We start from the raw sequence: 21,570 nt of genomic DNA on the forward strand, positions 1-21,570 counted from the left end.
ATATATTTCAAAGAAAATTAAGGTAGACCTAAATTAGTCACGGATTTTGCGTTTCGACTTTGTCTCATCAGAACTCGACACTAACTTGGTGACAACAAGCTAGCGCCGAATTGACGCTAGCTACAAAAACAAAAATACTGTTTGTGTTTAATGTTCAAGATTTGATCGTGAATTCTCCGAAGTACAAGTGACTTGTTCGAAGATAAAAATCGACAAAAAAATAGGCGGATTTCTCAAATGCATCTTCAACTGTTTCGAATTGAAACCTCATACAAGAAGCTATCTTTTGCCTTAAGTTGGACGCGCCAGTTTCTGATGTGGTTTTCGTTTGAGGCGAAACTGAGTCAGTTCCTAACCCCAACTGCTGTCAAAATGTATGAACTGACAGCAGTTGGGGTTAGAACCTGACTCAGTTTCAGGTTCAAGCGAAATCGCCATGAGAAAACTACCTAAATCTTGAGCGTTTTTTCAAAACGTCATATCTGCAATGAATTACTCTCTATTTACTTTCTCTCCTGGTAATAATTCGGCCATTTTAACATTAATCCCTCAACTCTTTGCATAATATGCTAGTTTAAACCACCGTCTTTCGATCTGTACTGTAAAATAAGTGAAAAGTGTTATAGTGACGCCGTAAAAATCGAAAGAGAAAGTAAACAGAGTAACTCATTGCAGATATGACGTTTTGAAAAAACGCTCAAGAAATATGTAATCGACCCAATCAATTAGACTTTGATCAATTTACACTCGAATTGGAATAACTCAACCATCGCGGCCGTGCTCAATTTTCACCCTGGTCCAGCTAATACTGACCACATTTTAGAGTACTCTGTCGTTTCCCTTCGAACTGCATCGCTTTTTTCAAAATTCCTCCACCTCTTCGTCATCACTTAAGTAGGCATGCTTCTTGTACTTTATCCGTTTTGTTTCTCCCGCCGAGCTTTGTTCCCGTCCGGTAGCTATCCGTTGTAATCGATCATTATCATCATCGCTGTTCCAGCCCGTTGCGCTGTGTTTACCTTCCGCCATAAATTTTCTATTCGACACCGGTCTCTTTTTACCTTTCCTCCTGGGTGGAGATTTATCGCCAAGCACATTTCTAGGACACTGATAGCTCGTGTGACCCGGCTCGCCGCATTCGTAACAACGACTTTTGTCTGGATACTCTCGCCTCTTGGCGAATTCCTGCCCTTTGCCGTTGTCCTTGGCGATGCTGGCTTTCAGTTTACGACCAAACATCTAGAATGAAAAGAAAATCGTTAAAATATCAATTAATCAACGCTACCCGAGGTAGGTACTTCAACATTATTCACCGCAGTGCAGCACTGATCCGCTTCCTTTGGATTCGTGAAGAGAATAAAGGCAACTCCCTTGCTCTTACGGGTGCTTCTATCACGAAGGATGGTAACCCTGAAATAGGTGAAATCGATTATTAAATCGACCGGCGTGTACTCATTTCCACTCACCTTGCTATTTGTCCATGCCTTTCAAATATTTTCCGGACATCGATGTTGGTTAGATCGAAGGGTAGATTGGATACGTAAACGGTGCTCTGAATAGAGGCGATTGGTTGTGACATGACTGGAATTAGAATTGTACTCTCATGGTCAAAAGTAATCGGCAATTCTAGCTATCGGTTGTTATGTTTACTAAAGACGCTGAATTCAGCGTCGTTAATGTTTACTTTTACATAAATCGTGACAGGTTTCAGGCTTGACTTGACCCAATGTGTTGTTCTAATAGATGTGGGTGAACGTCATATTTTGGTGGATTACCCGGTCAAACCATTCGGGATCCTGAATGGAGTCAGTATGGATTCCAAATCAAATGCAACAACCGATGCATTTGATTTGGAATCCACACTGACTCCACTCCATTTCGGAATGAGTTTAACTGGGTAATACCGTAAAAAGTGAAAAAAAACTACAATGGAAATCGAAATTTATTACGTCATAAATTTGCAGAAATAGCAATAAGATTGCCACACCTATAGAATCTTGAAAATTGAACCTGAACATGCTGTCAAAATCAAATGTGCACGTCGCCGAAAAATAACTCAACGATAACGTTAAAACTACCCTTTGTCGTTTTTACTGGACTGAGTTTGGTTGCAACCTCAACCGCTGTCAGTTCGTTTAATCGTTACGTTAATCGATTGGTTTATTTTGTTTAGGTGAATTTTACGGCGAAAATTAAGTTATTTAGACCCAGCGAATCAGTTCGAGACAGGAACATACAATTTAACGTTAAGAAAAAAATATATGCTTTCGCGTGGTGGCATTTATAAAAAACTCCAAAAATAAGGTAAGGCTATTATACTAATGCAAATAATTCACGATTTAAATAGTTTTTGCATTTTTCTAATTATACAGGAGGGATTTTCTAAAATTTCCACAGGAGCTCTCGGAGAAAAAAAAATTGGTGCGCGGCTGAATTTCCAATAGATCGATCGGCACCGCTTCGCTGTAGGAAGATACATCTTCGGGTAAGTCTGCTTTAGTTACTAAATGACAATTTGCACTTTAGTACATCCACAAATCACATCAAAAAAACATTCTTCCGTTTGAGTGATTCTCTCACCCAACGCCTAATATCTGTAAAAGTCGAGGTCGCGGTCGCGTGCATGTATAAATTACACACATTTTTGTATAAATTACACACATTCTTGAAAACTTGTGAATATACATAATAAATTATCACTTACATGTATCTTTTAACCTTCGAATCAACACCTTTATTTTTTTTGTTTGAATTTATGTGCTTTATGACTCTTTGAGGGGTAATTTCAGCAAATGTGTGCAAAGTACACCAGCGCAACCGTCCGAGTTACACATATATTTTTTAACCTGAAAACGTTTTTACACGATTTTCACACCAATTGGCCATATCTCAACCTAAGGTTGATTGATTTGATATAATTTTTTTACTAGAAAGGTACATTTCCTAGAATAATCCTCGCTTAAAAAATGAATAATAGGATTGTCTACCTTATGTGAAAAAAAGGAAATAAAACTACAGCAACAGAAAAAATACGTATTATACAAGTAAATTCGAATACAAAACTATGATCTATATATTGTTATGTTTCTATGATTTTTTTTTTCAATAGAGATGTTTCAATTACTGGACATATCAACCTCATTTTTCTTACAATTTGTAGTTTTTTCTATAATTTGATCATGCCACAAACATACGTCGTCCAATTTTGTAATTTTTAATCAAGCTAACTTTTCGCAATTAACTGCCAAAAAACATTTTTACACTAAGGTAATTTTTAGTGTATGGTGTAGATCCAAGAGACCTTATTTTCCCCATTGAAGTGACTGTGTAGTGCAGTTTGTACAATAATGGCAAGTTGGGTTCATTTTTCTTCAAAAATGATAATGGAGCTAATGTCACCATCGATTTATTGGAGACGATGTTCGATAGATGAATCCTATCGAAAAACGATAATGTCGATTGGTTGCCACGTTCTTGCGATTTGACATCCCTTGAATTTTTTCTCGTCTGCACCAGCAAACCGCAAGCAACTGATGAGCTAGAGACCAACATTGAATGCATTTTTCACCAAAATTCTCCATTTGTTCTCGAAGCAATAACTAAAATTAGATCGATAGAATGGGATTTTTAAAACGTATTCACGGTGGATATTCATTTGAAATTATTCGAAATTTTAAATTGAAAAAAATGGTAAAAAACCTTTTACTCTTTTTTGCGAAACACTTGATTCAAAGCATGTACATTTTCTTTTATCAATCGATTTAAATTAAAGGCAGTGATAATTTCTGGAAGATCCAATGGCGTAGCTAGAAATTTGGTTGGGGGGGGGGGGGTGTGGCGTTGATGAAAATTGTTGATTTTTTGAACTTTCTCAAAACTTTCACGATCACATAATTTCGAAATCATCAACTTTGAAGGTTTAACAACTACGAACAAGTTTTCCAATATAAAACAGCGTATCTTTTGATATACAAATTCTAGTGATAAATTCTGCTATTAGTAATTGCGTCATTAAGCTATATATAGTTTTCCATTCCATTCGATAAATTTTAGGTCCTATATACATAATATATTATTTTTAAAAAAAATCGTCATACGTAAAAACGATTTTTTTGTTTTTAAAAATCTTATGTAAACATAGACAACCATACGTAGGAAAACTGCGGTTGTGTGTGGCCTGTGGCTAAAGACGCTGAATCCTTCGCCATCTCTACCTTATTCTTATTATTTATCAGTAAGTGTCATTCCAATTGAGCACGAGACCTGTCAAAAGTCCTCAATCCAAAGAAAATCGCTTCGAATCCTTCTGGAACGAGGGCCATTGACAAGTGTCGTGCTCGGTTGGGAGGACACCGACAGATAAATGGTAAACAAACGATTGACGTGTCGAGTCTTTATCCAGAGAGATTCAGCGTCGTTAATCTGGCCTATCTAGACAATACCCAAAATGAAAAAAAAAACTATATCCATTGGATGGCGTTTTTGTCAAATAAAAATAACGCTGCGGGAAAACCAGGAAAACATGTATTCATTTTTTCTGACAGGGCATCATTTGTGGTGAAATTCGATATGTCAAATCAAGACTGTCAACAACCTTTATTTTGAATTTAAATTTTATTTTTACGTTTCCTGAGTTTGAAAAAAAACATTGTTGTGATTACGAAAATCAGCTTTATCGATGTATGTAATAAAAAAAGATTATTTTTTCTCAATAGGGATCTTTAGGGGTGTGCAGGTTACGGCATATTCTGATGCAGATTAGAACCGTGAGTTAATAATATCTCAGTCCTTTTTCAAGTTTTAGGCCCGAAACTATTGAAAAAAAACCTGTTTTAATCCACCTAGAGGTGCAATTGTGCCTTTCTCATTTCTCCAAACTATGATTTAATAGCTGGTTCGTACAATATAACTTTATGGAAATGTCTTTCATTCTTATTACACTTGGTAAGTATATATAAGAGCACCTTTTTGCATTCATCGCGGTATCGGTTTGAATCGGAGTTTTCTATGTGATCGACCTCCACAACCCGTAACTCCGGTGCTGGAAGTCGGATGGAGATGGAATTTAATATCAGTTTCTGGGGACGCAACACCTTTCATTTGAGACTAAGTTGAGCAAATCTAGCCATTTTCGAGAAACCAATATAACCGTTATTCTGACTTTGGATGCTTCCGGATCCGTCGATGGTGGCCAGTGTGGCCAAAGAGACTTTGAATGACTGTTGGGGACCTAGATCTACAAATTCAACAGTTGTGTTTACATTTTGGAAAAAAAATCACCTTTTTACATTCATCGCAGAATTCGTTAGAATCGGGATTTGCTGCGTGATCGTACGTATCACCCTGTAATTCAGGAACCAGAACTCGGATCCACACAAAATTCAACAGCAGCTGATGGACCTTTCATTTAAAATTAAGTTTGTCAAAATCGGTTCAGAAAATTCCGAGAAACCGATTTGGAAAAATCAACAAATTTTGTTTTGTAACCATACTCTTCAACTCGTAATTCGGAACAAGATGTCGGTTGAAAATGAAATTCAATAGCAACCTATGGGAATATTATACCTTTCATTTGAATCTTAGTTTGTAAAAATCGGTTCAGCCATCTCCGAGTAACTGATGTGGACATTTTGTTAACAAATCCGCACATACACACACATACATACACACATACACATACACACATACATACATACACACATACATACACACAGATATTTTGCGATCTCGGCGAACTGAGTCGAATGTTATATGAGACTCGGCCCTCCGGGCCTCGGTTAGAAAGTCGGTTTTTGGAGCAATTGCATAACCTTTCTATATGAGAAAGGCAAAAGAATAATATTTAATTAGCTTAATCAGCATGAGTTCAATGTTATCTTCATGTGATTATAATTTGCAAAGGTTGGTGGAATGCGTTTGAACGTGTAGGGAATGGGGGTTTAGTAGAGTGGGTGTGGAGGATGCGTCAGAAATCCTTCATCTTATTTCGGTATACGGGGTGGATGAAGGAAATCTGGGCGTGAGGGTGATCCAAGAAGAGGGGAGTGATGAAGGAGGGAGGTGTGAGGGCAAGGTGGGGAGGGGGGGGGGGGGAAGGGGCGGCTACGCAATACTCAACTGCATATTTTGCCTTCCATTTGAGACTTGGTTTGAGAAAATCGGTTCAGTCATCACCGATGAACCGATGTGACTTTAATTGTGGAATATGCCCGGAATTCCGGACTTCCGGAATCGTCGATAGTGGACAATATATTCAAAGAATGTTTGATTGGCAATCAGTGATCTAGATCTACGATTAGAAGTAATTTGGTGACCATTTCAATAGTTTTTAGCCTCTGAGGTATTACGATTGTACCGATTTATATGGGAAATTCCAGTGTATCCTTACTAACATCCCTGTAACTCCGGAAGCAAGAGTCAGAACCGAATGAAATTCAGCAGCAGTCAATGGTAATACTGTATCTTTCATTGGAAATTAAGTTCGTAAAAATCGGTAGAGAATTCGTTGTGGAATGGGTGTGATATTAGCTTAGGAACTTGGCGGGTTCCCCGAAGGCGTCATGAACCGTCATAGGTGGCCAATGTGGTCAAAGCTGCTTTGATTGATCATTAGTGATCCAGACCCGCAAACTAGAGTAATGTTACATCAATTTTAATATGTTTTACATCATTTGAACATTATGGTGGTACCAGTTTATATGGGAATTTGCTGTGTGACCGCACTCTTCAACCCGTAACTCCGGAACCGGAAGTCGGATCAACTAAAAATTCAATAGCAGCTTATGGGAGCGTTATACCTTTCAGATGAAACTAAGTTTGCGAAAATCGGTTCAGCCATCTCTGAGAAAATTGTGTGAGTTTAAATGACACACACACACATACACACACACATACACACACACATACATACACACACACACAGACATTTGCCGATCTCGACGAACTGAATCGAATGGTGTATGATACTCGGCCCTCCGGGCCTCGGTTAAAAAGACGATTTTTACAGTGATTGCATAGCCTTTCTTTATATGAGAAAGGCAAAAACATTTTTTAGTTTGTTTCCTTTTTAGGACAATAACACATCCAAACTCATGCGACTTGCACGACTCTATAGGTTGCCTTATCAGATCTACCATAGTTTGCAGATGAAACTTGGGATGGCAGGCTGCTAGCGGATTGACAAAGTACCAGATCATGCTGTGTGGGGTGCTGTCCCGGTTAACAATGAGGCGAACGAGATATTTGCAGATACGTCATTTAGTGGGACAACTGTCAGTTTGTTGGTTGAATTTAATTTGGTTTTTTTTTTTAATTTAAAAATCAGAATAATTAAGGTTTAAGAATGATATGAGTGCACTTGTAAGGACAACCGCTATCAATACATATGAAAAACTGGTACAATTTTTCCAAATTAAAGATCCCTATTGTGGAAAATTTTCTCTTTAAAAATGGTCAATGACTTGGTGCCTTCAGCAAAATTGTTGATAATATCATTTAAAACAATTTTGCTAAAAAATATGAAGGCTACATGAATGCAGCATTTCGAGATATAAAACAATAATTAGGAAACAAATTTAAAGCCAGTTCTCTTCAATATAATTTCTTTTGTAAGCTTCAGAGACACATACCTTGAAAGCAATGTGATTTTTTTTTGTTTGTAAACCGCAGACAGCAATATCGGAATAACTTCTTTAAAAGGTTTTCTTTTACATATAGTCTACTATGCTTCGCTACACTGAACATATGAAGTATTTATGTCTTCAACAAAGTTGTTTGAAATAGCATTTTCGAAAACTTTCCTGGATACATTAAATCTCGAGCTAAATTTTCTTCTACTTTTTCAAAAGCACCATTCAGCTAAGCCGATGGTTTTTCCACCAGCTATTGTTAATTATTGATTCTTTTATATTTTTGAAAAGGTTTAAACGGATAATCCGGTAGCAAAGCTGAACACAATTTGTCCTACGCATACTACCAAGCATTCAATTCTAACACATGCTCAAAACTCGAACCTTAAAAGCTTGAAACATTGAGACATTCACCGAAACGTACACGCCACATCAACTGCTTACTAAAGACCGCTCTAAGGTTGCCAGTAAGCTTTTAGTGTACTAGTATTTGCTATTTGCGATTGTAATGCGAAAATTTATTTGATAAGATAATTATCCAACGCTTTTGCAGTTACCGCGTTGGAATAGGTAGGGCAAAACAAAATACATAGTGAAGATTTTTTGTGGCGTTTTTCCAGTCGCCTCGTGTGCGTACAGCTTAAAAGTACCTTTAATGGACATTTTCGGATATTTTAAAGCCTCCAGAAATTGTTTGCTTATTCCAAACAAAATCCATTGAATGTCAATCGATTTCGATTAGCGCATTACTCAAACGCCATTTTCAATATCAAACACGCGTTTATAATTTTAATCTTTATTTCAGCAACAAAACTGCAGTTTTCTGTTTCTTCAAATATACATTTTTTTACCTTATTATCTTAAACATTATATGACCGTTTTTTTCATTTTTTTGTTTGCTTTTTGTTTTTCAAATTTAATTCTCGCTTAACCTCTATTGTACAGCAACGGAAAAATAAATCAATATCAAAACACAGGAACCGAAACAATATTCCGCTTGTATTTGTTTATTTTTCATCTTTTGTTTTGTGTAGTCACTTTTTTAGATAACATCAACCTATACAGCTAACAAGAAAAAAGTCCTTGTGGTTTTGTCATTTTCTGCTTGATTTCGCTAATAGTGTATTACTTATGCTGTTTGCCATAAATATGCTATTATGTAGAAGAGTTTTTTTTCTTTAAGATTCCAGCCTTGAATGCTTCAATTGTTTATTTCTCATGTTCAGCAGGATGGGCTCAGATCGCGGAATTTTGCCGGTGTGTGTATGTGATGAGATGTTTAGCTTAGCGATTATGTTGTTTGTTTTTTTTTTTCTTTCATCAAAATGGCTGGTTGTTTTGTCATCGTCCTTTTCACTACATGTCTGCTATTCGACTTGTCGTCTCTTATTCAGTTTAGTAGTTATCAATAATTATTGTTTTCTTTTGTTTTTTTTTGCTATTTTTTACAAATTCTACAGCTTAGTAAATTATATAACATGATGGCTGTCCTTTCTCTAAAGTTGTTAGTTCTTCTGTCTTTCCGTTAGGTAGGAGCTTTTCTGTGTTAACACAACAAGAAAAGGATGTTGATCGTACGAATCGTTCACCTTCATCCAGTTAAGGAGTCGTATTGGACGATATCAATCATTTTCAAGGAAAAGTCAGTTCCGGACGAACTTAAAGAATATCGGAAAATTACTGAGAGTAATCACAAACTACTGCTTGTTTCCCCCCGCGAATTCTAGCGCAAAATGTACAGAGACAAATCTAATGGAAGTCATTGATTTGGGCTCATCGAAAAATTCCACCATTGAAGCTCTCACGGTACAATAACAACGTCCCGAAACATTTAAAAATACCTTACTTAAATCCGATTGAGCATTTAGGGTGGGAGGTTAAGAATCGACTAAAACATAATAACCCAATAAACAGGAGAATATTCCATAACCAAAAAGTCGTATGATTTGTCACTTGCAAGCCGTGCTGAATGTTAGCCCTCGGACAGTAGTGCCTGAGTCTACATTTAGGCGTCCACCTGAAGCTATTTCGTCTGAATATCACAACGTTGGGCACTCAGTGCACTGCACGACCTCCGCAGGATTAAAGGAGGATATGCTAACTACCCGATTCTGTCTTCATTAGAATTTGTTTTTAATGCATATTGAACGTACAAACAACTTTTGGAGGCTGCCGAGAGAAAAGCTCCTACAAGAACTCATTGTCTAATCTTGCTCTGGTATATTTTGTTCGCTACTGTAAGCCTTATCTATAGTTTGCTACATTCTAGCCTTTCTGTATTTCTAAAGTCTCAGTCAAATCCTTCCATTCGCATATTTAGAACTTATCTAATGTAGCTTTGTTTTAGATGTATCGGATTCTCACCCCCGGTTGTTTTTTTTCTTCTTTTTCAAACACAGTACAATCACGTGTTAGTTTTATGCCGATAAATTAGGAGGGATGTGACAAATGATTCGATGTATTTCTTAGATATTTTGATCTTTCATGTTAGTTTGTGGGGCGTTTCTTCAAGGATGAGAAATATTCAAACTACCTATCTAAAGATGAGTCTGTTTCCTACAAATGCCCGGGTGTGGATGGATGCGGAGTCAGGGGGATTGCCACGAACAAAAAACACGTGTCAACAAACCTGTCAAACGAGTGTCAAATTTGACAGATGATGTGATGAAAAATGTTAGCCTTTTGATTGTGTTTGTTCGACAGGATTAATTTCTCTTCTAAAGCTGCTCAAACTCTCTCCGTTCGTCGGGGTTTCTCCTGCCTTTCATCATGCTTTACTTCTCCTTCTTAGGCGTGGTATAAAAACTGATATGTTGTTCCATTGTTTTATTAAAGTTCGTAGTATTCCTAAGTCGCTTGTAGAATTGTCTATGTTTCGCGCTGTTGTCACCGAGAATGGAGAAAAAAACGTTGTGAGCTGTGGACAGCCGGATTCTGGTTTGGTTGTTTTTTTGTTTTCAATCTAAGGTTTTGAGAAACAAAATGCTGGCTTTGGTTCTGCTCTGTTCTGGTTCATTGTTTCATTTGTTTTTCTTTCTCGAGTATAAGAATTGAGTGAAATAGGTTGCCTTCAAATTTTATCATTTTTAATCGATCATTTTTTTTACTTTTGTATGGGTTCCGTAAGAAGAGAAAGAGAAAATGTTTATTTAATTGTTTGCGGTCGTAAAGTTCTTTTTCCACCGTGTGTATAAGTTTGAATTTTCTTTTTGTATACAACTTGTTTTTCAAGCAGTTTCGAAACTTTCATTCTGCTAGGTTATGTGAACTTGCTTCTTTTTGTGAATATAAATGTTAACGGCAGAGAAAGTTCTCTTTTTATTATTTTTGGTTAGTGGCAGGGAAATGAAATTTCTGATTGTGTAATTCCTTGATTTTCTTATTACAAATAAACATTACAAACGGTGCGTGTGTGTATCCTTTGACTGACTTCGGGATGGTGCGCTTAAGGTTGCTGCAGGGCAAAAAGTGTGCTTTCAAAGTTTCGATTTTGGGCTTTGTTTTATTTTTCTTTTACTCTCGGTAGGGTCGCTTTCGATTGACAGAAGATCCCCTCGCGAAAACTGGGAGGGGCTATTTGGGATTATAAAGTTTGTTTCAAATATTCTGCTTAATAAGTACAGTTTGAGTTAATTTTTTTTTTCAAAAAAAAATCCGGCGGTTTAGAGTTGACATATATTCTTGACTTTTTGTTATAGCAAAAAATGTTAGAATTTAAATTTCACGTCTTACTTAGGTGATAGTGATTGTTTACATAGATTCAAAGGACTATCTTATCGCGAGCGGTCGTCGGTTGGTTTTTGATAATTAGTTTTAGGACATTTAAAACATGTTGGTTTTCAAACGGACAAACCATGTAACGAAAGCAGGAAAACCAATCTATAAGGGAAAAAGAGAACATTTACGAGTTTATTTATTTTACTGTGAAGAGAGGTTTTGAGTATCCGGAATCTTAACAATAGTAAAAATTGCGGTAGTTTTTTTTTCGGTTTCCGTCACTTGGTTTTACTTAATTAATAGCTTTAAATTTGTGCAGAAGAACAATTTGCATTTTAGATGTTTTTTTTGTGAGTTTCTCTCCTAGCCTTGACAGATGCCATTCTTTTATACAGAGCGTAACAATTCTTTATAGGGTCCACCGGTTTTGTCCCATTCCGATTTTTCATAACAAGCAATTTTCAACCGAAAAGTGGAGGGATTTTACGTAGAGCGGTTTTTGGGTGACGTTGAAATCAAACTTTTTCGAACGATTTGACACAGATTTAAAAGGAAAAGTTTTTTAAAGTAGATTTTTAAATATTACTGATGTGCTAGTACCATCATCTTGACAACCATCGTTTGAGTGCCTCATAGTAGGCATAGTAACCATCAGTGCAGAAATCATTACATTTTTTTTTAATTTATAGCATATCGTTGTTGAGAAAAGACGATTCAAATTACCTTTTCCAAATTAAGAATCTGTTTGCCTATCTTTGTAAAGTACGCAGCTCGTCCATGTGACCGAAGTAAACCGAAATTTGAGACAGATCCGGCAATTTTCTCCAGCGGTAGTTATTGGTGAAAAATCCACATGTTATGTAGAATGACTCCCTTGCAACTGAACGATGACAGTAGAGTGACTGGCCCCGTCGGCATGGCAACGCAATTGGCTAACAGATTGAAAGCCATGGGAGGGTTGCTTCAACAACACGATCAGAAACTTCATGAAACCTTCCGAAAAAAGTGTCCGAAAGGTGGTTCAACGTTTGATGTCTATCGCTGTGACCGCAACGCCCTCAACAGCCGTAAGTCATCAGGTGGTGGTGTGCTTATCGCCGTTCGCCATGGTATAAAAGCCCAATGATCAGTGAGCGAGCACCGAGCAAGTGTGGCTATTAGACTGCCCAGGAAAATAATGAATTTTTTAAAACGCAATCGGCCCACCCCTGATTCGATTCCTAGTCCCACCAGGAGAACTTGCACCAAATTTGAAGCAAATCGGACAAGTCTAGCTATCGGACCAACGTGCCTGAAGTTTGTATGGGATTTTTCGATAATTTACATGGAGAAAACCCACTAACTCGCATTTTTGCCGCTAGGTGGCACTGTATGTATCGCATTATCACTGTAAGTGAAAATAAGAAAGATAATTTAATTGCCTACAACTTTGCCAAAGTCTGCTAGTGAATCCGGCTTTGTTAAAAGAAGTTATTAAACTTTTAACGAAGTGATGTCTGAGTCAGTTTTGCATGAGGCCTAGCAGTGCATGGTTGTGTATCTGTAATCGATTCCCACAAACTATGCATTTTTGTGAAATAATCGATAGGTTTAGCCCAATAGTATGTTCAGAAGAATTATAAGACATAATACGAGTTATGTTTTGGTTGAAAAATTTTAGTTCCAACTATGACCGCATAGAGGGCGCCAACACTAACTTTTCATAGAAGAGAGATAGACTTTCAAGATGTTCGAAAGAATTATTGGAAAATATCTGTTCTACAACTTTGTGGAAGACACCTAATTTCTATCTCTTTCCGTTGAAAAGTTAGTGTTGGCGCCCTCTACGTGGTGAAATGTGGAACTAAAACGTTGTATCCAAAACATAGCTCGTATTATTTACTACAATTCTTCTGAATATATCATAGAGCTAAATCTTACGGTTATTTCACAAAAATGTTTAGTTCGCGCAAATCGAGTACTGATACACAACCATGCACTGCTAGGCCCCATGCAAAACTGACTCAGACATCACTTCACTAAAAGCTTAATAACTTCTTTTAACAAAGCCGAATTCACTAGCAGTCTTCGGCAAAGTTGTAGACAATTAAATTATCTTACTTATTTTCACTTACAGTGATAATGCGATACATACAGTGCCACCTAGCGGCAAAAATGCGAGTTAGTGGGTTTTCTCCATGTAAATTGTCGAAAAATCCCATACAAACTTCAGGCACGTTGGTCCGGTAGCTAGACTTGTCCGATTTGCTTTAAATTTGGTGCAAGTACTCCTGGTGGGACTAGAAATCGAATCAGGGATGGGCCAATAGGGGTCATTTTTTCCTGTCACTCTAGTGGCTATCAGTGAAATTTGCCAATGGTAATCTGTTCCTGTGTGTCGTGTATTGTCCACCTGATAAAATTCGCGATTCCAACTAGTTTTTCCTCCGTTTCGCCACCCCGACTGATGATATTGTTATGCTGGCCGACTTCAACTTATCTGGCTTGAGTTGGTGCCAGGGAAGTAATGGATTCCTACGACGGGATATCGAAAAATCTGCGCTTATCAACAATGCCAGTTGTATTCTGGACAGCTACAGCAGCGCAACTCTTCGGCATATCAGTAATGCCATCAACGAGAATGGGCGTACATCGGACGTCTGCTTAGCTGCTCTCAATCTGACTTCCGTTTGATTTTGCTATCGTTATAGAAAATGTGAATCGTATTCCTTTGAAAAAGCGGTCCGTCGTAATGCAGAATAAGGCTAGTATGGTGTCTTCTACTCGTTCGTAGCCAAGCAGAGAACTTTGAAGACGTCACAAGCTCTACCATCTACGATTTTAAACACGCTGATTACGACAGCATCGTTAGCATACGACATAGTCGTTAGATAATTTAAAACTGCCAAACGAACTGCATTTAAAAAAAATCTCGAAGCATAAGACACATTACGAAAACACTACTTTTAATCCAACCACGAATATAAACAACAAAGCTAACGCACCTTTTTCAGATACCAGCGAAACATCGAGCGTAAGCTCAAATCTAAGCTCAAAACGTTGCGATAGCATGTGACGAGCAGCGAAAAATATCCGGTTTACCATCTTGTATATCATTTGATGAAGTGTTAGGCACCGACACTAAGGAGATTTGCCAACTGTTCTCCTATAAATTTTCAAGCATTTTTTTTTTCCGGCGAGCATCTTCCACCACAACAAGTCGCTGCCGCCGCCAATTCCACTACTTTTCTAGGACGAAGCATCAACCGAATTTGTGTCGATAATGCTGCCATTCCTTTGCCAAGCTAAAAGCATCCAGCAGATTCCTCGGGCCCAGATGGCGTTTTCTGGATTTTTGTCAAACAGTGCATCAGCAGGCTTCTTGAACCACTTCGGCGAGTCTTCGAGCTATCGCTCGCCACTGGAAAGTTCCCTTCCTGCTGGAAAGCAGCTCACATGTTTCCATTTCATAAAAAGGAAAACAAATCAAATATTGATAATTATCCGGGAATCTCGTGTTTGAGTGCCGTATCAAAACTATTCCAGCTGGTTGTTTTGGACTATTTTCTTTCACTACAAACACTACATTGCAGACAACCAGCACGGTTTTATGCCTAAACGATCGACTACGACCAAACTGCTCTCGTTCACAATATATGTACTCGATGGATTCGCCGACAGATTGAAAGACGATGCTATTTACGTGGATCTGTCTATGACCTCCGACAGAATCTACTGTGATATCGCAATAGCAAGGATAGACAAACTCGGTATTCATGGACAACTTCTGTACTGGTTTCGTTCCTGCTGCGGTGGAGTCAGCATTAAATATTCTGCACCATCCTGTGCTACATTCGGCATCCCGCAGGGAAGCCACCTCGGCCCAGTAATATTCATCCTTTACTTTAATGTCGTTAATATCAAATTATAAGGACCCGCCTTTCTTTCTCCGACGACATGAAGCTCTCCAGTTCACTAAATTAGTACGTGGTGTAATGTAAAGCAGAATGGCTTTAAGTCCGAGTAAATGCTCAATCTGTACGTTCGCGCAGAAACGCCCTTCTATCCAATTTAACTACCGTTTGTTCGACTCGAGCATTCCAAGACACACGTTTAGGATTTCGGAGTCATCATGGATTCGGCGCTAACATTCAAACCACACACATCATACATTGTGGATAAGGCATCGCGACAGCTTGGTTTCATCTTTCGAATAACGAAACACTTTAGTGATGTATACCGTCTAAAATCGCTCTACCGTACTACCAGAATTACGTTAACAGAATCGAAACTGTCCAACGCCGCACAGTGATCACCTTCCATACAAAAGTCGGACAAAACCTCGAAAGTGGCCCGAATTTGATGAAAACTTCACATTAGGGTAATTTTGTGACGTTGAATTCATGTTTGATGTTTATTTTTTTATTTTTTAAATCCTCAAAATTTTGGCACTTAGGGTGGTTCGAAAATTCAACATTTACGAATATAAAAAAATTAGGTGCGGTGAATTTTTTAGCAGAATACACATTTTTTCAATTGTTGATAATGATAAGACACATCTATAAATTATATTGCGAACCCTGGGTAGTCAAAGGCTACCATGCGTCTCCTTCAGACGTATCATGAAAAATCACCTTTTTGTCATACCTCGGGGCAGAAAGGGGCAAAACAAGATATTCATTTTCGGAAAGTACACTAATTTTCAAGTATAATGAACAACAAGCGATCTTTCCGAACCGTTTAAAAAAAGTACAGCCACTTTGAATATTATAATTTTAAACTATTGCTCGATTTATTATTTGTTTTTCATGTCTGAGCGAGAAGAAAGGCTTGTATCGACTAAATCGAATGGCAGCTATAAGTCCAGCGAATAACCTTTCAAATGAAATCAGTTTGACCCCAATCGGAATCTTAGCTAAAAAGATATATTCATTTGAATAACTTAGGTTTGAAAAGAGTTTTCCTCAGAATTCATCATCTATTTCACCTTTGAAGTTCTGTAAAAAATTAAACTCTCGTCTTCGGGACTTAATATTTTGAGAAGGCTCTATTCAACCTATTAAGAAACAGAGAACAATGTTAAATCACGAAAAATTTAAGATGGAATTTTGAGGTTTTGTCCGGCTAGGCGACACTGTGCGCCGGTTCATGCGCTTTGCACTCCTAAACAGATTTCAGTTGTCAGCTAATACAGCTCGACACTCTAGACAGCGAGGAACTGCTATCGATCCTTATCTGTCTCTGACCTACTATCAGCCAGAGCAATAACAATCTTCGGATGCCTAGATCTTCACTCCCGCATTCGAGCTCGAGATCTTCACTCACGCAATAGCTCTCTCCTGCGATTACCTTGTAACCCGTCAGGGTAACAATTTAGCACTGGGTGGAGATATACCTATCTTTGCGCACTCTCTCCGTAGAGTGTATTATTTTGCAACATAATGCTCACCACTGTTCCATATGATCGTTCACTTTTTACGTAAAATTTTGTTTATATTTTTGTTCATGAACGATTTTGTTAGTCCAGATAGGTGTAGTAATTTTTGTTAAACATGTGGAAGGACGAATGTCGATTCACGTTGAAAGTACCGTCCCGTGGATCGGTTGCGTAAGTTTGTGGTGTTGGGTCGCCGGGAACGGGAAGCTAATTGTAAAGGTGCCACTCGCTTCCCCGGCTAATTACAAAGGATCCAGACACCACGCACCCTCACCGTGGAGGATCAGCCGAACGAGCATAGCTCTTCTTTATAGATAATCGTAAAGGGGGGGGGGCGAAGTAGGTAGGACAACGGATCCACCTGAGGTAGTTTACTGCGGTACCTAACTGGGCCATGCACGGGGAATGAGTGGACCCGGCGACTGGTCGCCCTGTAGCCAGGGAAGTTCCAACAAAAGAATCTTGCTCACCTCCCCGCTGCCGGATCTGTTAACAGAAGCAGCGGTGCACAGTATAGCAGGGGAGAATAAAAGTCGGTAAATTTATAAATTTATTTTGTTTGTTTACCCTTTTGTTTATATACGAAAATCCGAAATTATGATGGAAGCAACTAGGCCGCACTGACAAGAAGGATCCACCGGGTAAACAAGAACCCGAGTAGTGGCAAAGCCTTTCAGGAGAACCAACTATGGTTTTCAGAAAGCTGTTACCGAACTTCGGTGCATTTTTTACAGTGTGGCGACGGTATTTGACATCCACTTGACGATGAATTTGATAAAAGCTAATTTAAGCAAGCACCAATGGGGCCAAGGGGGCTGTTTGTGAAGATATACCAAATAAATACAAAAAAGGCAAACCGGGCCCAATTCTCACAGTTACGTTACATGGTGACCAAAACAAAAAATCCTTCTAGTCACTTGGTGACGTGGCTCTGAGAATAGGATTCTGATAGATGATAGTGCAAGATTAAACCAATGATAACAATTTCAACATCACCCATTCACCCGAACCCGCTTCAAGAGGCGGGGTAAATTACGAAACTTCCCACAAATGGGTCTATTAATACGAATTTTTAAAACAGTAAATTTGTAACCTACAGCTTTTCCAATGTTAACCAATCCAACGAAAACCAATAATTCAACATTTTTTTAGAGGCAAATAACTGACAGTACTTTTCGCTTCAATTTAGTAACATCTACTAATCATCTTACACAGTGAGTTTCATTTGCTAAATACACGGTATAACGGTTTAAAACTTAAAAAAATTGGATAACAATCAAAATCTTTCGATTTGCTCAAATACTTTGTTCCACCTTTCCCACTGTACATAGTTCCACTGTCACTTGGTGTCAGTTTGTAATCTACACACACGCTCATTCTAACCACGCGCATCTTTTTCGTAACTTCACTCTTATTTCAAATAATGCGAGCATTGTGTGACTCATTTGTGTGTGTGTATGTTTGTGTTCTTACTTTTCTTTGGGGTTCTTCGCTATTTACAACTCAGCTTTGCGCTAACGAACGACCATAATCGGCGATAGGTATGTATCTTATTTTAGTTTTTTTTTGTTCTTTTCATCACAATGTTCATTATTGATCAATACAATTAATTAATCAATGATAGTTTTAAACATGCCTGGCGCGTGTGTTGTCCCGTTGTGTTCTCTGACGACGGAGACAGCAGTATAAATATAATCGTCTCTGATGCGTGCGATCGTGTCGTGTGTAGTTGAGTAGACTCCTATTTAGTGTGTATTGTTTTTTTTTCTTCTTGTTGGGGTGATCTAGACGTACCACTCTTTGATGTCTTTAGAATTCCGATTTTTCGTCTTCTGTGGTTGGCCCATTCCACCTGACTGCATGCTACCTCGATCGCTTCCATTGTAACCCATGCTGGCACCACTACCTCCACTTCCCATTCCCATACCGCCACCCATCCCATTACCACCGTTATGATGGTGACGTAACGAACCGTTAAGAGGCATAGTGCCACCTCCGTTTGTGTGATGATCAACACCCATTCCACCACTGCTACCACTTCCGTTGTAATGTGGAGGCTGCTGAAGATGTGACTGCTGGTGCTGTTGATGCGTGTTGTATTGTGAATTATGCGTGTTGGTGTGCGATCCACCCAGCAGAGCCGCACTTGGACCCTGCCCGTACAGACCACTCTTATCATGTTCGGTTTTGTATGACCTGTCGCCATTCGACTTGATCCACAATACTAGCAAAATCACTAAGATCACTGCAATCAAAGCACCTGCCACGATGCCGATGATCATAGCCGTTCGTTCCTCAGCTTCCGAATTGATGCGTCCTCCTTTATGTTTAGGAAGTCGTGTCGGAGTGTAGGCCGGTTGATGGGAGTTGAACGGTGGTTCAGGTTCTGGATTTGGTGCCTCCATCACTTTAACTGGTGGTGGTCGCCGACCGGAGTTCGCTTTGTGTTCTTGTTCTGAATCATCTTCGTCATCCGGTCTTCGTACGTCGATGGGTTCTTCATCCTCGGTTGTCGATGACGGTGTGTGTGGGTATGTGGTTTCACGAATATGATCTCTGTCCCGATCACGATAGCTGACTGTAGTTTCCGAAGGTGTATGATGTTGCGTCGTTGAGCCAAACGTACTAGAACCTGATGTTGTGCCTGTCGTGTAGGTAGTTCGGCTACTTGTTCCACTGGTTGTACCGCTGCTTGTGCCTGTCGTACCTATGGAAACGGTTGTTCCGTAACTAGTTCCAGTGCTGCTGGGACTTCCGCTACTACTGCTACTGCTGCTGCTGCTACTACTACTACCATAACCTGTCGTTCCACTGCTGGTAGAATCCATTTCATGCGTAGTCTCACTGGGAGCATACGTTTCCGGTTTACCTTGAGTAGTAAGTGTAGTTGTTCCGTCCGTTTTCTTATCAAAATCGACCGTTGTGTAAGTGACATCCGGGCTCGAATCTGAAAGTATGTGTTTTTGTTACTGACTTGATAGGGGGACCAATGCAACACACTCACCTGAACTCTTCGCCGTCGAAGTTGTAAACACCTCGGTCACTTCACCCGATCCCGATCCGTGCATACAGTCTTCGTCGTCGCAAAGTTTCCCTTCGTCCTTTCTTCGACCACCGCTAGCTCCACCTGTCGGTGTCGTTTGCTTCGTTGGCGGTACATAAACCGGCGTAATCAAATCATCCCCGCTGCCATTCTCGAACGGTGGAGTGCACTCGTCTTCGTCATCTCCGCGGCATCCGGATCCAGCTCCGCTGAAGATCAGATCATCCATCACGCCCGGGTAGCCGCTGGCCGGTGTCTTGAAATTAGCCGAAGAATTCTTTAATTAACATTCACGACTGAGCACCGGTTCGAGCCAGCGCCGCGGCCACACTAGCAACCGGGGAGAGGCGGATAGCTCGAACCGAGGCTGAGGTTCGTTGTTTAGTGATTTGTGGTAAAGCGAGATACGAACGGAATAAGGTGAGATAGATAGATAGGTAAGGAGGTTGAAACATACCACAAAAAAGTAGTAAATGTGTGCGAGAATAGAAAGATGGCGCAAGAAGGTATAAGTAAGAACTATACAAATGTTTTTTTTTTGTAAACAGCGCATGGAAATAATGGCGGTTGATGTGATGTGTGTTTATGTGATCTACTTATGAGAAATAAATGAATGATTAAGAAAGTGTTTGTTTATCTTGTGTTTTCTGTACTGTTTTGTGCTGTGTCAACGGTGATTTCTGAGGACGAGCAGTTTGCATTGTTTGGAAGTAGAATAATAGGTAAAAGACAATGTGTGGGTAGTGTATATAGTTTTTCGTTTCAAAGATAGTGCAGAAGGGTTCGAGGTAAATATTCGATTGCAGCTGGTTTACAAATTATAAAGAAAAAACAATCATGCAATTTTGTTTTTCGGTTGTTTCGTTAGTTCAGTTATTTATAAAACACTGTCAGTTGCTAATCTTGCAAAAAACTTTTCAAAAGAACAAAACACAAACGAAAAATTCCAATGTCAAAACTGGTAAGCTTAATTATATACAGTAGAAAAAATAGCAATGTGAAACCCCCTCAATTTGTGCTACTAATTTAATTCACAATTTCAAAACCCTTTTCTTCGGCAACTGTGGAAATAAAAAAAAATATGAACGAATCTTATTACACTGACATCTAACGGTCGAAGATCGAAACATTTGTCTCTATAGTCAAAATATATTGGTAGTGGTGCGCTGGAAATCTTGAAAGTGGTGCAATATACAGACATTTAGCTATCATTTACTCGAAAACGCGTAAAAAGAGACAGCACAAAACAGACATTGACACTTCTAAGAAAAATAATTAGCATTGCTCGGAAAATGGAGTGGTTTTTCTTCCAATGGCTCAACGGAAAATAGCAATTGAAAATATGCAGGGTGACTGGAACCGAGTGTAAACTGTTTCATGGTTTTGATAGTAGAGTTAGTTAGTTCTTCGATGCGCTTCTTGGTCCGCTTCATAATTTAAATCATCTTGTCATGTTGTACTGTGCGGATTCTTGAATCGCTGCCACAACAGCACAGATTCCTCTAAGGCGTAGTAGTTTTTCAGTAAACGCGTGAATGTCTCATAGTTGATCACGTCATTATGGGCGCTCTCAGTAGCATGGCCTGCTTTTTTCAGACCGTATACTGCCTGTTCGAATTGGTTGAGCCAACGACAGTGCAAAGCTGCTAATCAGACTTTTTTGTTCCTATATGACTAGCTGTATCAGCAGTGAGTCGGGAATCAGGAATCAGTTGGCTCAAATGGCACGTTCCCCTTGTTGATCGGAGATTTGTGCCTTGTCATGA

The 21,570-nt window shown here is 39.0% G+C and overlaps 2 protein-coding genes across 11 annotated transcripts in view; both read right to left on the minus strand.

Moving 5' to 3' along the window:
• Nucleotides 1-94: 94 nt before the first annotated feature.
• LOC131676611 (zinc finger CCHC-type and RNA-binding motif-containing protein 1-like) lies at nucleotides 95-1,763 on the minus strand. Of its 2 annotated transcripts, none has more exons than XM_058955770.1 (3): nucleotides 1,467-1,763; nucleotides 1,314-1,410; nucleotides 95-1,239 (listed from the first exon to the last, which is right to left on the minus strand). In XM_058955770.1, exons 1-3 carry the CDS (start codon nucleotides 1,577-1,579, stop codon nucleotides 862-864), a joined length of 588 nt encoding a protein of 195 aa, XP_058811753.1. In that variant the 5' UTR covers nucleotides 1,580-1,763; the 3' UTR covers nucleotides 95-861. The 2 variants fall into 2 exon arrangements, with proteins under 2 accessions (XP_058811753.1, XP_058811752.1); XM_058955769.1 differs by having other exon boundaries at nucleotides 1,299-1,410; nucleotides 1,467-1,733.
• Nucleotides 1,764-8,408: 6,645 nt separating this feature from the next.
• The window catches only part of LOC131676612 (neurexin-3), a 252,382-nt gene continuing 239,220 nt past the window's right edge, over nucleotides 8,409-21,570 (minus strand). For 6 of the 9 annotated variants that reach the window (XM_058955779.1, XM_058955780.1, XM_058955778.1 and 3 more), the window contains 2 exons: nucleotides 19,766-20,060; nucleotides 8,409-19,708 (listed from right to left, as the gene is read on the minus strand). In XM_058955779.1, coding sequence (XP_058811762.1) covers nucleotides 18,546-19,708; nucleotides 19,766-20,060 — 1,458 coding nt within the window. In that variant the 3' untranslated portion in view covers nucleotides 8,409-18,545. Of the gene's footprint in view, nucleotides 19,709-19,765; nucleotides 20,082-21,570 lie in introns of all 9 variants that reach the window. The other 3 variants (XM_058955777.1, XM_058955773.1, XM_058955771.1) reach the window with 1 other exon arrangement.

This window comes from Topomyia yanbarensis, chromosome 1 (genome assembly GCF_030247195.1).
Source record: "Topomyia yanbarensis strain Yona2022 chromosome 1, ASM3024719v1, whole genome shotgun sequence".
In the NCBI taxonomy this organism is placed as follows: Eukaryota; Metazoa; Arthropoda; class Insecta; order Diptera; family Culicidae; genus Topomyia; species Topomyia yanbarensis.

Excerpts from the sequence above, each read along its gene's own strand:
- LOC131676611 (XM_058955769.1), bottom strand. The coding sequence starts at position 1,579 with ATGTCACAACCAATCGCCTCTATTCAGAGCACCGTTTACGTATCCAAT. Across the intron at positions 1,411-1,466 it reads AGGCATGGACAAATAGCAAG|GGTTACCATCCTTCGTGATA; the intron begins GTGAGTGGAAAT and ends CACCTATTTCAG. Across the intron at positions 1,240-1,298 it reads CTGCGGTGAATAATGTTGAA|ATGTTTGGTCGTAAACTGAA; the intron begins GTACCTACCTCG and ends TTTTCATTCTAG.